This window comes from Oncorhynchus gorbuscha, linkage group LG08, assembly GCF_021184085.1.
Source record: "Oncorhynchus gorbuscha isolate QuinsamMale2020 ecotype Even-year linkage group LG08, OgorEven_v1.0, whole genome shotgun sequence".
NCBI lineage: Eukaryota > Metazoa > Chordata > Actinopteri > Salmoniformes > Salmonidae > Oncorhynchus > Oncorhynchus gorbuscha.
Window position 1 is genome coordinate 51,863,488 of NC_060180.1, and position 16,159 is coordinate 51,879,646.

Sequence of the window (16,159 nt, forward strand, 5' to 3'; positions counted from 1 at the left end):
GTTCCAAGGACTCAGAAGGCTATACTGTATGTAGTGCTTCCTTACCCTTGGAGGCCTTGTGGACTCGGCACATGGTGCAGTCAAAGCTGCTGTCTGCTGCTTTCTCCACATCCTCCTCTGAATGGAGACCCTGGCAGGAACTATGTATCCACCTATCGGAGAGGAAGGAGAAGGGGTTGGGGTTTCGGTTACCATGATTAAAAATAACAGACAATAAATATAGGTTACGGGAGGCTTAGCTATAACTGTAGCAATGCCCACCTGTCGCATTGGCGGCACTGCACCACGATCTCTCCCTCGCTGTAGTCCTGAAGACAGAAGGGGCACGTCGCCAGGCTGCCACAGGGGGCGCACTGGGTGTAATTATTCTGCCACTCACACCTCAGGCCTGGCGAGGTGGCACCACACTGGGTACAGGACACACACCTGCAGGAGGAAACAGGGGAGGGGAGACGGAGTGAGGACACTGCTACCTTGTTTAGCCCTGGCCTACTAACTGTTAGCTTGTTAGCAAAGGCCTGCTAACCGTCTGAATCGCCGCGTCCCAAACACTCACTGGACCCATATTTACTTTCTATCTCTTTTCGATTTTTAATTTGTTTATACCTTCCGGTAACCTGCCTCACCCAATGTGATACGGAATCACCATTATTTTTAGAACACACTAAAGAACCTCCAGAAGCTAACCAGCTAACTAGCTACAAGCTATTTAGTAATTGTTAGCCACTGCTAGCGGCTTTTACCTTTTGCACAGCCAGACAGTTTTTTAAACCTGGATAACACTCGCCAGTCCAGCTTCCCTGCCCCCCTGGACACTGATCACTTGGCTACATAGCTGATGCATGCTAGACTGTCCATTAATCACGGTACTCCATTCTGCTTGTTTACGTTTTATCTGTCGGCCCCAGCCACACTCAGGCTCTGTGTGTAGTTAATCCGACCCTCCCTGCCTAGCCAACGCCATTTTACCTGCTGTTGTGCTAGCTGATTAGCTGTTGTTGTCTCACCTACTGTTTTAGCTACTGTTTTAGCTAGCTCTCCCAATTCAACACCTGTGATTACTGTATGTCTCTCTCAAATGTCAATATGCCTTGTATACTGTTGTTCAGGTTAGTTATCATTGTTTTAGTTTACAATGGAGCCCCTAGTTCCACTCTTCATACTCCTGATACCTCCTTTGTCCCACCTCCCACACATGCGGTGACCTCACCCATTACAACCAGCATGTCCAGAGATTACCTCCGCTGTACCCGCACCCCACCATACCCCTGTCTGCGCATTATGCCCTGAATATATTCTACCATGCCCAGAAATCTACTCCTTTCATTCTCTGTCCCCAACGCTCTAGGCGACCAGTTTTTATAGCCTTTAGCCGCACCCTCATACTACTCCTCCTCTGTTCCGCGGGTGATGTGGAGGTAAACCCAGACCCTGCGTGTCCCCAGGCACCCTCATTTGTTGACTTCTGTGATCGAAAAAGCCTTGGTTTCATGCATGTCAACATCAGAAGCCTCCTCCCTAATTTTGTTTTACTCACTGCTTTAGCACACTGCTAACCCCGATGTCCTTGCCGTGTCTGAATCCTGGCTCAGGAAGGCCACCAAAAATTCTGAGATTTCCATACCCAACTATAACATCTTCCGTCAATATAGAATTGCCAAAGGGGGAGGAGTTGCAGTCTACTGCAGAGATAGCCTGTAAAGTAATGTCATACTTTCCAGGTCCATACCCAAACAGTTCGAACTACTAATCTTGAAAATTACTCTCTCCAGAAATAAGTCTCTCACTGTTGCCGCCTGCTACCGACCCCCCTCAGCACCCAGCTGTGCCCTGGACACCATTTGTGAATTGATTGCCCCCAATCTAGCTTCAGAGTTTGTTCTGTTAGGTGACCTAAACTGGGATATGCTTAACACCCCGGCAGTCCTACAATCTAAGCTAGATGCCCTCAATCTCAGTCAAATCATCAAGGAACCCACCAGGTACAACCCTAAATCTGTAAACAAGGGCACCCTCATAGACGTCATCCTGACCAACTGGCCCTCCAAATACACCTCCGCTGTCTTCAACCAGGATCTCAGCGATCACTGCCTCATTGCCTGTATCCTCTACGGAGCCGCAGTCAAACGACCACCCCTCATCACTGTCAAACGCTCCCTAAAACACTTCTGCGAGCAGGCCTTTCTAATCGACCTGGCCCGGGTATCCTGGAAGGACATTGACCTCATCCCGTCAGTTGAGGATGCCTGGTCATTCTTTAAAAGTAACTTCCTCACCATTTTAGATAAGCATGCTCCGTTCAAAAAATGCAGAACTAAGAACAGATATAGCCCTTGGTTCACTCCAGACCTGACTGCCCTCGACCAGCACAAAAACATCCTGTGACGGACTGCAATAGCATCGAATAGTCCCAGCGATATGCAACTGTTCAGGAAGTCAGGAACCAAAACACGCAGTCAGTCAGGAAAGCGAAGGCCAGCTTCTTCAGGCAGAAGTTTGCATCCTGTAGCTCCAACTCCAAAAAGTTCTGGGACACTGAAGTCCATGGAGAACAAGAGCACCTCCTCCCAGCTGACCACTGCACTGAGGCTAAGTAACACGGTCACCACCGATAAATCCATGATTATCGAAAACTTCAAAAAGCATTTCTCAACGGCTGGCCATGCCTTCCGCCTGGCTACTCCAACCTCGGCCAACAGCTCCGCCCCCCGCGCAGCTACTCGCCCAAGCCTCTCCAGGTTCTCCTTTACCCAAATCCAGATAGCAGATGTTCTGAAAGAGCTGCAAAACCTGGACCCGTACAAATCAGCTGGGCTTGACAATCTGGACCCTCTATTTCTGAAACTAACCGCCGCCATTGTCGCAACCCCTATTTTACCAGCCTGTTCAACCTCTCTTTCATATTGTCTGAGATCCCCAAGGATTGGAAAGCTGCCGCAGTCATCCCCCTCTTCAAAGGGGGAGACACCCTGGACCCAAACTGTTACAGACCTATATCCATCCTGCCCTGCCTATCTTAGGTCTTCGAAAGCCAAGTCAGCAAACAGGTCACTGACCATCTCAAATCCCACCGTACCTTCTCTGCTGTGCAATCTGGTTTCTGAGCCAGTCACAGGTGCACCTCAGCCATGCTCAAGGTACCAAACGATATCATAACAGCCATCGATAAAAGACAGTACTGTGCAGCAGTCTTCATCGACCTTGTCAAGGCTTTCGACTCGGTCAATCACCATATTCTTATCGGCAGACTCAGTAGCCTCGGTTTTTCGGATGACTGCCTTGCCTAGTTCACCAATTACTTTGCAGACAGAGTTCAGTCTGTCAAAACGGAGGGCATGCTGTCCGGTCCTCTGGAAGTCTCTATGGGGGTGCCACAGGGTACAATCCTCGGGCCGACTCTTTTTTCTGTATATATCAATGATGTTGCTCTTGCTGCGGGCGATTCCCTGATCCACATCTACGCAGACGACATCATTCTATTTACTTCCGGCCCGTCCTTGGACACTGTGCTATCTAACCTCAAAACGAGCTTCAATGCCATACAACACTCCATCCGTGGCCTCAAACTGCTCTTAAACGCTAGTAAAACCAAATGCATGCTTTTCAACCGTTCGCTGCCTGCACCCGCACGCCTGACCAGCATCACAACCCTGGATGGTTCCAACCTTGAATATGTGGACATCTATAAGTACCTAGGTGTCTGGCTAGACTGTAAACTATCCTTCCAGACTCATATCAAACATCTCCAATCGAAAATCAAATCAAGAGTCTGCTTTCTATTCCGCAACAAAGCCTCCTTCACTCACGACGCCAAACTTACCCTAGTAAAACTGACTATCCTACCGATCCTCGACTTCGGCGATGTCATCTACAAAATTGCTTCCAACACTCTACTCAGCAAACTGGATGCAGTTTATCACAGTGCCATCCGTTTTGTCACTAAAGCACCTTATACCACCCACCACTGCAACTTGTATGCTCTAGTCGGCTGGCCCTCGCTACATATTCGTCGCCAGACCCACTGGCTCCAGGTCATCTACAAGTCCATGCTAGGTAAAGCTCCGCCTTCTCAGTTCACTGGTCACGATGGCAACACCCATCCGTAGCACGCGCTCCAGCAGGTGTATCTCACTGATCATCCCTAAAGCCAACACCTCATTTGGCCGCCTTTTGGTCCAGTTCTCTGCTGCCTGTGACTGGAACGAATTGCAAAAATCGCTGAAGTTGGAGACTTTTATCTCCCTCACCAACTTCAAACATCAGCTATCTGAGCAGCTAATCGATCGCTGCAGCTGTACATAGTCTATCGGCAAATAGCCCACCCATTTTTACCTACCTCATCCCCATACTGTTTATTTATTTACTTTTCTGCTCTTTTGCAAACCAATATCTCTACCTGTACATGACCATCTGATCATTTATCACTCCAGTGTTAATCTGCAAAATTGTAATTATTCGCCTACCTCATGCCTTTTGCACACAATGTATATAGACTCCCCTTTTTTCTCCTACTGTGTTATTGACTTGTTAATTGTTTATTCCATGTGTAACTCTGTGTTGTCTGTTCACACTGCTATGCTTTATCTTGGCCAGGTCGCAGTTGCAAATTAGAACTTGTTCTCAACTAGTCTACCTGGTTAAATAAAGGTTTATTTTTTTTTTTTATAAATAAAAGGTTTCAATGAATAGCTGAGTACATTTAGGTGGATGTACATTAAGTACAGTAGATTGAGAAATAATGAACTAGGTCATTCATGGAGAAAATGGATAGTTTTTTTGTGTGAGGAGACGGCAAATAAGTTGTTGTTGGTACTAGGTCGACCGATTATGATTTTTCAACGCCGATACCAATTATTGGCGGACCAAAAAAAAAAAAAAAAAAAGCTGATTTCTTACTATATATATATATATATATGACAATTACATACAGTGCCTTGCGAAAGTATTTGGCCCCCTTGAACTTTGCGACCTTTTGCCACATTTCAGGCTTCAAACATAAAGATATAAAACTGTATTTTTTTGTGAAGAATCAACAACAAGTGGGACACAATCATGAAGTGGAATGACATTTATTGGATATTTCAAACTTTTTTAACAAATCAAAAACTGAAAAATTGGGCGTGCAAAATTATTCAGCCCCTTTACTTTCAGTGCAGCAAACTCTCTCCAGAAGTTCAGTGAGGATCTCTGAATGATCCAATGTTGACCTAAATGACTAATGATGATAAATACAATCCACCTGTGTGTAATCAAGTCTCCGTATAAATGCACCTGCACTGTGATAGTCTCAGAGGTCCGTTAAAAGCGCAGAGAGCATCATGAAGAACAAGGAACACACCAGGCAGGTCCGAGATACTGTTGTGAAGAAGTTTAAAGCCGGATTTGGATACAAAAAGATTTCCCAAGCTTTAAACATCCCAAGGAGCACTGTGCAAGCGATAATATTGAAATGGAAGGAGTATCAGAACACTGCAAATCTACCAAGACCTGGCCATCCCTCTAAACTTTCAGCTCATACAAGGAGAAGACTGATCAGAGATGCAGCCAAGAGGCCCATGATCACTCTGGATGAACTGCAGAGATCTACAGCTGAGGTGGGAGACTCTGTCCATAAGACAACAATCAGTCGTATATTACACAAATCTGGCCTTTTATGGAAGAGTAGCAAGAAGAAAGCCATTTCTTAAAGATATCCATAAAAAGTGTTGTTTAAAGTTTGCCACAAGCCACCTGGGAGACACACCAAACATGTGGAAGAAGGTGCTCTGGTCAGATGAAACCAAAATTGAACTTTTTGGCAACAATGCAAAACGTTAGGTTTGGCGTAAAAGCAACACCCTGAACACAGCATCCCCACTGTCAAACATGGTGGTGGCAGCATCAATGGTTTGGGCCTGCTTTTCTTCAGCAGGGACAGAGAAGATGGTTAAAATTGATGGGAAGATGGATGGAGCCAAATACAGGACCATTCTGGAAGAAAACATGATGGAGTCTGCAAAAGACCTGAGACTGGGACGGAGATTTGTCTTCCAACAAGACAATGATCCAAAACATAAAGCAAAATCTACAATGGAATAAACATATCCAGGTGTTAGATTGGCCAAGTCAAAGTCCAGACCTGAATCCAATCGAGAATCTGTGGAAAGAACTGAAAACTGCTGTTCACAAATGCTCTCCATCCAACCTCACTGAGCTCGAGCTGTTTTGCAAGGAGGAATGGGAAAAAACTTCAGTCTCTCGATGTGCAAAACTGACAGAGACATACCCCAAGCGACTTACAGCTGTAATCGCAGCAAAAGGTGGTGCTACAAAGTATTAACTTAAGGGGGCTGAATAATTTTGCACGCCCAATTTTTCAGTTTTTGATTTGTTAAAAAAGTTTGAAATATCCAATAAATGTCGTTCCACTTCATGATTGTGTCTCACTTGTTGATTCTTCACAAAAAAATACAGTTTTATATCTTTATGTTTGAAGCCTGAAATGTGGCAAAAGGTCGCAAAGTTCAAGGGGGCCGAATACTTTCGCAAGGCACTGTATATATATATACACACACACATTTGACAATTACAACAATACTGAATGAACAATGAACACTTATTTTAACTTAATATAATACATCAATAAAATCAATTTAGTCTCAAATAATGAAACGTGCAATATGTGCCATGTAAAAAAAACGTTCTGAGCAAGGACCTTAAACATATGAAAGCTGGTGGTTCCTTTTAACACGAGTCTTCAATTTTCCCAGTTAAGAAGTTTTAGGTTGTAGTTATTATAGGACTATTTCTCTCTATACCATTTGTAATTCATATAGCTTTGACTATTGGATGTTCTAATAAGTACTTTAGTATTGCCAGCCTAATCTCGGGAGTTGATAGGCTTGAAGTCATAAACAGTGCAATGCTTTTACGCATTGTGAAGAGCTGCTGGCAAAACCCAGTAAAGTGCTGTTTGAATGAATGCTTACGAGCCTTATAGACTTAATTACATATATAATAACACACAGGAATACGAGCCTTACGTCATTAATATGGTCGAATCCGGAAACTATCATTTTGAAAACAAAAGGTTTATTCTTTCAGTATCTAACGGGTGGTATCCATAAGTCTAAATATTGCTGTTACATTGTACAACCTTCAATGTTATGTCATAATTACGTAAAATTCTGGCGATTTAGTTCGCAACGAGCCAGGCGGCCCAAACTGTTGCATATACCCTGACACTGCGTGCAATGAACGCAAGAGAAGAGACACAATTTCAATAGTTTAATATTGCCTGCTAACATGAATTTTTTTTTTTTTTTAACTGTTCGCTGCTCTGGCCCCCCAATGGTGGAACAAACTCCCTCACGACGCCAGGACAGCGGAGTCAATCACCACCTTCCGGAGACACCTGAAACCCCACCTCTTTAAGGAATACCTAGGATAGGATAAGTAATCCCTCTCACCCCCCCCCCTTTAAGATTTAGATGCACTATTGTAAAGTGACTGTTCCACTGGATGTCATAAGGTGAATGCACCAATTTGTAAGTCGCTCTGGATAAGAGCGTCTGCTAAATGACTTAAATGTTAAATGTAAAATGTAAATATGCAGGTTTAAAAAAAATATAATTCTGTGTATTTATTTTAAGAAAGACCTTGATGTTTATGGTTAGGTACATTCGTGCAACAATTACAAATGCGCTTTTGTTAAATCCTCTCCAGTTTGGCGAAGTTGGCTGTCTTTGTTAGGAAGAAATAGTCTTCACACAGTTCGCAAAGAGCCAGGCGGCTCAAACTGCTGCATATACCCTGACTCCGTTTGCACGGAACGCAAGAGAAGTGACACAATTTCCCTATTTAAAAGAAATTAATGTTAGCAGGCAATATTAACTAAATATGCAGGTTAAAGAGGTTGAGGGGATGGACAAATAAAGGTGAAATAAAAATAAAAAAATATAAAAAGTCAGCTACACACCATTTGCACTTCCAGCTGTCCTTGGGAACGTTCTGCAGCGGAGGGTCCAGGCAGTAGGTGTGATAGCTGATGTCACAGTCGTCACACAGCAGCAGACGGCCCGGGTCGGTGGCCTGGCCACACGCCTCGCACACTGTACACTCCAGACAGCGCCAGCCTTTATTCAACACCACCTTGGTGATCTGGAAGGAGAGGACAGGGTCAGATGTGGTGTGAGAGTATATTGGCAAAAGTCCAAATTGTGTGAGCTTATCTCTAAAGAAGATCCCATAGTAAAGGACATTGATATATCCCTGTGCTGCCAGGCTACACTAAAAAGTTTTGTTTGCAGTAATTGGCAGCATTAAGAGATAAGGATGGAATCAACTTGAGCTGAGCTTCCTGTGATTACAGAGTTTAAATGGCCCGTTTAATCCAGTTGACACTCACATACTGAGGCAGTCAGTCATAGCCAGGTTAAAATCTTTGAAATCAATAGATGAATAACCTTAAGGCCAGTCATCTGTGGGGTTCCCACGATTCCTACTCGTATGTAGTATCAGAATCGTCAGTAAGATCTCAGAGAAAATGCCACTGTAAAGGACGGGGTACTTACCTTGATGCCAACACAGAAGGGGTGGTAGCACTGCCCACACTGGGCACAGGCCAGAAGACGACCCTCTGCACCCAGCCCAAAACTCCCACACACCACACACATGTCCTGAGAGAGGGGAAACAAATGGAGTTTACACATGATACTAGAGAATCAATGTTGAACTGTGATATGGTACTAATCGAATAATAGAGGTAGAGGAAATGTATAATTTGTACACAAACAGATGCCCACCTGTTTCAATGTGAAGCTGTCGTTGCTGGAGAATATGACCACGGTGTTGTGCATGGCATTCTCCTCTTCCTCCTTCATCTGGTATGGTGATTCCATGGTGGTGACCTGTATGTTATGAAGCATGAGCACCAACACAGCATTAGATAGGATTGAGTCCTGTGATATTCCCTACGTGAAAGTGAAGTGTTTGTCTCTAAACCAATATTGCAGAGGTATGCATCTCTGTTTATGGCGTACATTCTTACAGATTATTTTACAGCATGTGAAGTTGTCAGCATTACAAGAGACTGCCTGGATAGGATTATTGATTAGCATTTGCCTCGGACACGAATGTTGTGTCATGCTGTGGTATGGAGTAACATGTCCACTGGGTGACTCTGTTTTTGTGCTGCAGCAAATAATCTATCCACAACATATGATTACGGTTTACAATACACCAGGAAAACTAGGAGGTTTATGGGTAATAAATACGGCTGGGAATTGCCAGGAACCTCACGATACGATATTATCACGAAACTTAGGTGCCGATACAATATGTATTGCAATTCAAACGATCCCATATGTATTGTGATTGGATACTGTAATTTTATTGCAATTTGATGTTCGAAACATATTGCTTAGTATATGTCTGCAGTAGAGACAGGATAGGGCATTAGAACATTTGTTTTGATCAGCCATGAAAATAAAAGTGCTGAAAACACATTGGCTCACTATTTCTTTTTTAAGATTGCGAACAAGCTATAGGATAAAAATACCGATAAAAATCGATACTTGGAGCCAAAGTATTTTTATAAAATGTTTTATTTAACCTCCATTTAACCAGGTAAGTCCGCTAAGAACAAATTCTTATTTACAATGACAGTCTACTCCGGCCAAACCCGGACGGCACTGGGCCAATTGTGTGCCGCCCTATGGGACTCCCAATCATGGCCGGATGTGATGCATCGGGAGCCCCAGAATTAATAACATCCAATAATATTGCGATATATAACTAAATTTTTCCTCCCAACACTAGTAATAAAACTGTCTTTCAGTTAATTGTAATGGATTAGTGTGAACTAAAGAGATCAGGTTGACAGGTGACATAGCCTACCCCAGGGTTGACTGTGGGACTGGCTCCATTCTTCCCTCTCGCTCGGCCCCGACCCCCTCTGCCCGACAGACCAGCCCCTCTGGGTCGCCTCCTCCCGGGGAACCCTGACCCCCGACCCTGCAACAGAAACACACACCTCAGGACTCCTTCTCAACACACACCGGATCACACACACAAAAACACTCGCAAGAGTCGTGTTCACAGTCAGATACAGAAAAACACACACACAGGTCCTCACTTGCTAGACTGTGATCGATGAAGTCAGCTTAATTAAAAAGTTTGCCGTAGGGGACTTCTCCCTCCACCCACTGTAGAGCTGTTGAGCTATGAGGCTGCTGGTATCTAGTCAGGTAACAGGAACAGCAGCTTGGTCTACTTTACAGAGGTAATGTCCTTTCCCATTCAGTGGTGTTTTCTTGGATGGTAGGTAGAACATTGCAAAGCCTACGCACTGATATGAAATGGTTTCATATCCATAGTAATATTTAACACATCTTAGAATAGTGCTTAATTCAAGCTACAAAACAAATTGATGCAGGGGGAAAAAGCTGCCATTTCTGATTTAAGAAAATTGAGAACGCAATTTGTTTTTATTTTCTTTATTCAGCTAGAGCAGCATACTACAAAGCAGGATCGATGAGTTAGTCGGCTAACTTATATTTAAAAAACTAAAATAAAGTTCAACTTCTATACTGAACAAAAATATAAATGCAACATGTAAAGTGTTGGTCGCATGTTTCATTAGTGGAAAAAAAAAAAAATTAAATCACAGAAATGTTCCATATGCACAAAAAGCGTATTTCTCTCAAATTATGTGCACAATTTTTTTTACATTTACATTTACATTTAAGTCATTTAGCAGACGCTCTTATCCAGAGCGACTTACAAATTGTTAGTGACAATTTCTCCAATGCCAAGATGATCCATCCACCTGACAGGTGTAGCATATCAAGAAGCTGATTAAATAGCATCATCATTACAAATCAAATCAAATTTTATTTGTCACATACACATGGTTAGCAGATGTTAATGCGAGTGTAGCGAAATGCTTGTGCTTCTAGTTCTGACAATGCAGTAATAACCAACAAGTAATCTAACTAACAATTCCAAAACTACTGTCTTATACACAGTGTAAGGGGATAAAGAATCTGTACATAAGGATACATGAATGAGTGATGGTACAGAGCAGCATAGGCAAGATACAGTAGATGGTATCGAGTACAGTATATACATTTGAGATTAATATGTAAACAAAGTGGCATAGTTAAAGTGGCTAGTGATACATGTATTACATAAGGATGCAGTCGATGATAGAGTACAGTATATACGTATGCATATGAGATGTGGATAGGGGGGTGTTCTCTCTGCTGTTTCCTGAAGTCCACAATCATCTCCTTAGATTTGTTGACGTTGAGTGTGAGGTTATTTTCCTGACACCACACTCAGAGGGCCCTCACCTCCTCCCTGTAGGCAGTCTCGTCGTTGTTGGTAATCAAGCCTACCACTGTTGTGTCGTCCGCAAACTTGATGATTGAGTTGGAGGCGTGCGTGGCCACGCAGTCGTGGGTGAACAGGGAGTACAGGAGAGGGCTCAGAACGCACCCTTGTGGGGCCCCAGTGTTGAGGATCAGCGGGGTGGAGATGTTGTTGCGTACCCTCACCACCTGGGGGCGGCCCGTCAGGAAGTCCAGTACCCAGTTGCACAGGGCGGGGTCGAGACCCAGGGTCTCGAGCTTGATGACGAGCTTGGAGGGTACTATGGTGTTGAATGCCGAGCTGTAGTCGATGAACAACATTCTCACATAGGTATTCCTCTTGTCCAGATGGGTTAGGGCAGTGTGCAGTGTGGTTGAGATTGCATCGTCTGTGGACCTATTTGGGCGGTAAGCAAATTGGAGTGGTTCTAGGGTGTCAGGTAGGGTGGAGGTGATATAGTCCTTGACTAGTCTCTCAAAGCACTTCATGATGACGGAAGTGAGTGCTACGGGGCGGTAGTCGTTTAGCTCAGTTACCTTAGCTTTCTTGGGAACACCGGTGAACCTTGTGCTGGGAACATTAGAAGGCCACTCTAAAATGTGCAGTTTTATCGGACTACAACATGCAGTTTTGAGGGTGCGTGCAATTGGCATGCTGACTGCAGGAATGTCCACCAGAACTGTTGCCAGAGACGTGAATGTTAATTTCCCTACCATCAGCCTCCTACGTCGTCGTTTTAGAGAATTTGGCAGTACACTCAACCAGCCTCACAACCACAGACCATGCGTAACCACACCAGGCTTCTTCACCTGCGGGATCGTGTGAGACGAGCCACCCGGACAGCTGTTGAAACGGAGGAGTATTTCTGTCCCTAATAAAGCCCTTTTGTGGGTGGGCTATGCCCTCCCAGGCCCACCCATGGCTGCACCCCAGTCCAGTCATGTGAAATGCATACGCTAGGGCCTAATTAATTTATTTCAGCTGAATTCCTTATATGAACTATAATTCAGTAAAATCGTTGAAATTGTTACATGTTGCTTTCATATTTTTGTTCAGTATATGTGTTTGTTGAGTCAATTAGAACGTGCCCATGTTAGGCATATCTTAAAAATAAAGTTACTTCAGAATATTTAGCTGGCTAACTCATTGATCCTGCTTTGTAGGGTACCCCTTCAGTCTCCACATTCCACAAGTCAACAGTACATAGGCAGTCCAGTGGTGACAACACAAAACCCATTTCTCCAAATAAGACACCTTGACGTGTTCATCTTTCTCAGTAATAGGATCATCTCTCCTGCACCATTCTGAGAGACTACTGCTGAGCGATTAGTGCTTTTTGAGATCGGTTCGTTTTCGGCTTGATTATATAAATGTGGTTTGGATGCCGTAACACAGAATAAAACAATTAAAAAGTCCCATGGTGGTAGTGACTGCTCATTACTGATTATCACTTATTAGCCATCATTTGTTCACATTACCTTGATAAAATATTAAAGTTCTGTATATTACATTTGTTTTATTTGATGACTATTATTTCATTCCAAGTCATCTCACCTCTGTAGAGCTGCTACCTATACTGTCTGATAAAAATCACTATTTGTGAGCTGATTCAGGAAACTAGGCCTTATGGTGCAAGTCACGACTTCAGTCGAGCCGTTTGGACATAAACCATATTTGATCATTTTCTTTTTTACCAAAATGCATTTATTGGCAGAAATGCCTTCTCTAACATGTGAACTTTCATGTGCCTTAATATCAAACTATCAAAATTGTTAAATTACGAGCCTAGTTGGTTTAGCCACAGAAAAAGTGAGCAACCTTCAGGCTGGTCATGATTGGCTGAGATAATGAGTGGGCTGGACATGCAAAGAGAGGAGTTTGGATTGGTCTGCCAAAGTAAACGCAACCAAGCGTAATTAAATTGTTGTAGGCAGCACAGTTAGTCACAAACGCTCTGGATAACATGAAAACAGCCGAACCAGCTCTGCTAGAGGGAGTAAAATGATCAGAGTGGGGTGTTCTCATTATGTGTCTGGAAGTAGCTAGCCAATGTTAGCCAGTTAGCTTGGGTGCTTGACTGTCATTGTGAGGTCAGAGCTTTCGGATCAACCCTACGTATTGGCCAGAGTGTCCAGTGTGCCCTCAACACGAAACGCTCTGAATTTACAAATGGACAATCTGACAGCACAGTTGCAGTCACCAATGCTCTGGATAACATAACAGCCTAACCAGCTCTGCTTGGGCGAGTAATGTTCAGTGAGCTGTTCTCTCTCAGATGTCTTAGATGTTAGTGAAGAACGTTCCGATCAACACTTAAAGAGATAACCCCACCTAAGGCTTAAGAGGGTGTGAACAATGCTTAAGGGGTATAGACCAGTGGTTCCCCAACTTTTTATCGTCCCGTACCCCTTCAAACATTCAACCTCCAGCTGCATGACCCCTCTAGCACCAGGGTCAGCGCACTCTCAAATGTTATTTGCCATCCTTGCCACACACACACACTATACGATACAGTTATTAAACATAAGAATGAGTGTGAGTTGTCACAACTCAGCTCGTTGGAAGTGACAATGAGCTCTTATAGGACCAGGGCACAAATAATAATAATCAATAATTTTTCTTTTTATTTAGCCATCTTACATATACAACTTTTGTTCATCAACAATTGTGAATAACTCACCACAGGTTAATGAGAAGGGTGTGCTTGAAAGGATGCACATAACCCTGCAATGTTCGGTTGTATAATTCATTTTCCACAGTCTGTGCCTGTATTTAGATTTTATGCTAGTGAGGGCTGAGAATCCACTCTCACATAGGTATGTGGTTGCAAAGGGCATCAGTGTCTAAACAGTGCAGGATACACTGAGCGCAGCCGAATCCAGAAATCTGTCAGTGGCTTCTGATTAAATTACATTTTTCACAGAACCGCTTGTTGCAATCTCGATGAGGCTCTCTTATTCAGATATCGATAAGTGGACTGGAGGCAGGGCAAAAAAGGGATAACAAATCCAGTTGTTTGTGTCATCCGTTTCGGGAAAGTACCTACGTAATTGTACAGATACCAACACACCTTGACCACCAAAGTCCATTTGATGTCACAAAGCTGTCCAGTACTTTAAAAATATCCTCTCCTGTTGTCCTGGTTTCCAGTGGTTTGCAGGAGAGGAAGTCTTCCTTAATTGATCCCCCATAAACTTAACGGACATATAACAGTCGCTCAAAAACTCCCGTGACTTATTTCTCAAATTGGCATGTTTTGTTTCTAAATGTCTGCGCAAGAGTAAAGGTTTCATCGAGTTGTGAGATAGTACTTTTGCACATATAACACACTGTGGCTGAGGAAAGGCACTACTTCCAATATAAGTGAACCCCAAATCAATGTAGCTCTCAACATATTTGTGCCTCTGATGGTCCAATGTCCCTGTCTGTTGTTCGGTGCTTTCCCGGTTAAGGGGGCAGTAGCTCTTTGGCTGCATCAGACTCACAACTGTCAGCGTCTATGCTAGCTGGGCTAGCAACAAATGTAGAATTACTGATGCTTACATTGGATGTGCTCCTGGAAGCAGAACAACTTGTGTCATCGACAGGTGCAGTACTGCTGGTAGTAGCAGTACTACCAGTAGAGCTGGTAGTAGCAGTACTACCAGTAGAGCTGGTATGCATTTCTATGGACACGGGCCTTACTTCTTTTAACCCTTTATCAATTTTGGAGCAAACCGAATGAGCAGCAGCTACGTTTGTCTACATACGGACCGTTAGTGGAATTCCCACGAGAGTGTAACGGTTAATGTGATTGGATGTTAATTATTTGACTAGGCTAACTGTTTTATTTTTGGCAGTGAAACGAGGCTACTCAGACGAGAGAAAAAAAACTCACCCAAATGTATAGCCCCGTTGGAAAATATAAATGTACCGTTTGGAAATGTGAATCACATTTTTATTTGGTGTACCCCCGACGGAATTGTGCGTACCCCTGGGGAAATACCTGGTATAGACAAAGAAGGGCTCTCCAATAGTAGTACTAAAACATTGAATATGATTTTCTCAAGTGAGTTTTTTAAATTTAATTGAACCTTTATTTAACTAGGCAAGTCAGTTAAGAACAAATTCTTATTTACAATGACGGCCTAGGAACAGGGGCAGAACGACAGATTTGTACCTTGTCAGCTCGGGGGTTTGAACTTGCAACCTTCCGGTTACTAGTCCAACGCTCTTAACCACTAGGCTACCCTGCCGCTCCATTTACAAGTTGATCAACTTGCAAAAGCAGAATTACTTTCCTGTTGTTCCTCAATATCCCCTCACGCGGCAGCGTAGCCTAGTGTTAGAGCGTTGGACTAGTAACCGGAGGGTTGCAAGTTCAAACCCCCGAGCTGACAAGGTACAAATCTGTCGTTCTGCCCCTGTTCAGGCAGTTAACCCACTGTTCCCAGGCAGTCATTGAAAATAAGAATATGTTCTTAACTGACTTGCCTGGTTAAATAAAGGTAAAATAAAAAAAAAAATTCTTCTGTCTCTTCTGTAGCAGGTGTAAAAGAAAACACAGGCTGGACAAGTAGATGTGCAATGGATTATGGTCATTGTAGTTAATTACCACATTTTATGCACTAAACTAAGTAGAATATTGGCCTATTGGAAACAACGCCCTGCTACATTGCACAGTTCAGGCTGGATCAATGCGTGCATTGAGCTCACAAAAATAATAATACATGTAATAAATTATTGAACCTACATCGGTCGTTGTTTAAAAAACTAAAACTAAACAAAATGTTGGTTAAATCGCTCAGCACTATGAGAGACAGCCTTT

At 43.4% G+C, this 16,159-nt stretch overlaps 1 protein-coding gene across 1 annotated transcript in view; it reads right to left on the reverse strand.

The window, feature by feature from the left end:
* Positions 1–16,159, reverse strand: part of LOC124041794 (histone-lysine N-methyltransferase 2C-like) — a 123,501-nt gene that overhangs the window by 52,893 nt on the left and 54,449 nt on the right. Inside the window, 6 exon segments of the mRNA XM_046359827.1 lie at positions 46–152; positions 262–426; positions 7,958–8,139; positions 8,553–8,657; positions 8,784–8,888; positions 9,877–9,993. Coding sequence (XP_046215783.1) covers positions 46–152; positions 262–426; positions 7,958–8,139; positions 8,553–8,657; positions 8,784–8,888; positions 9,877–9,993 — 781 coding nt within the window.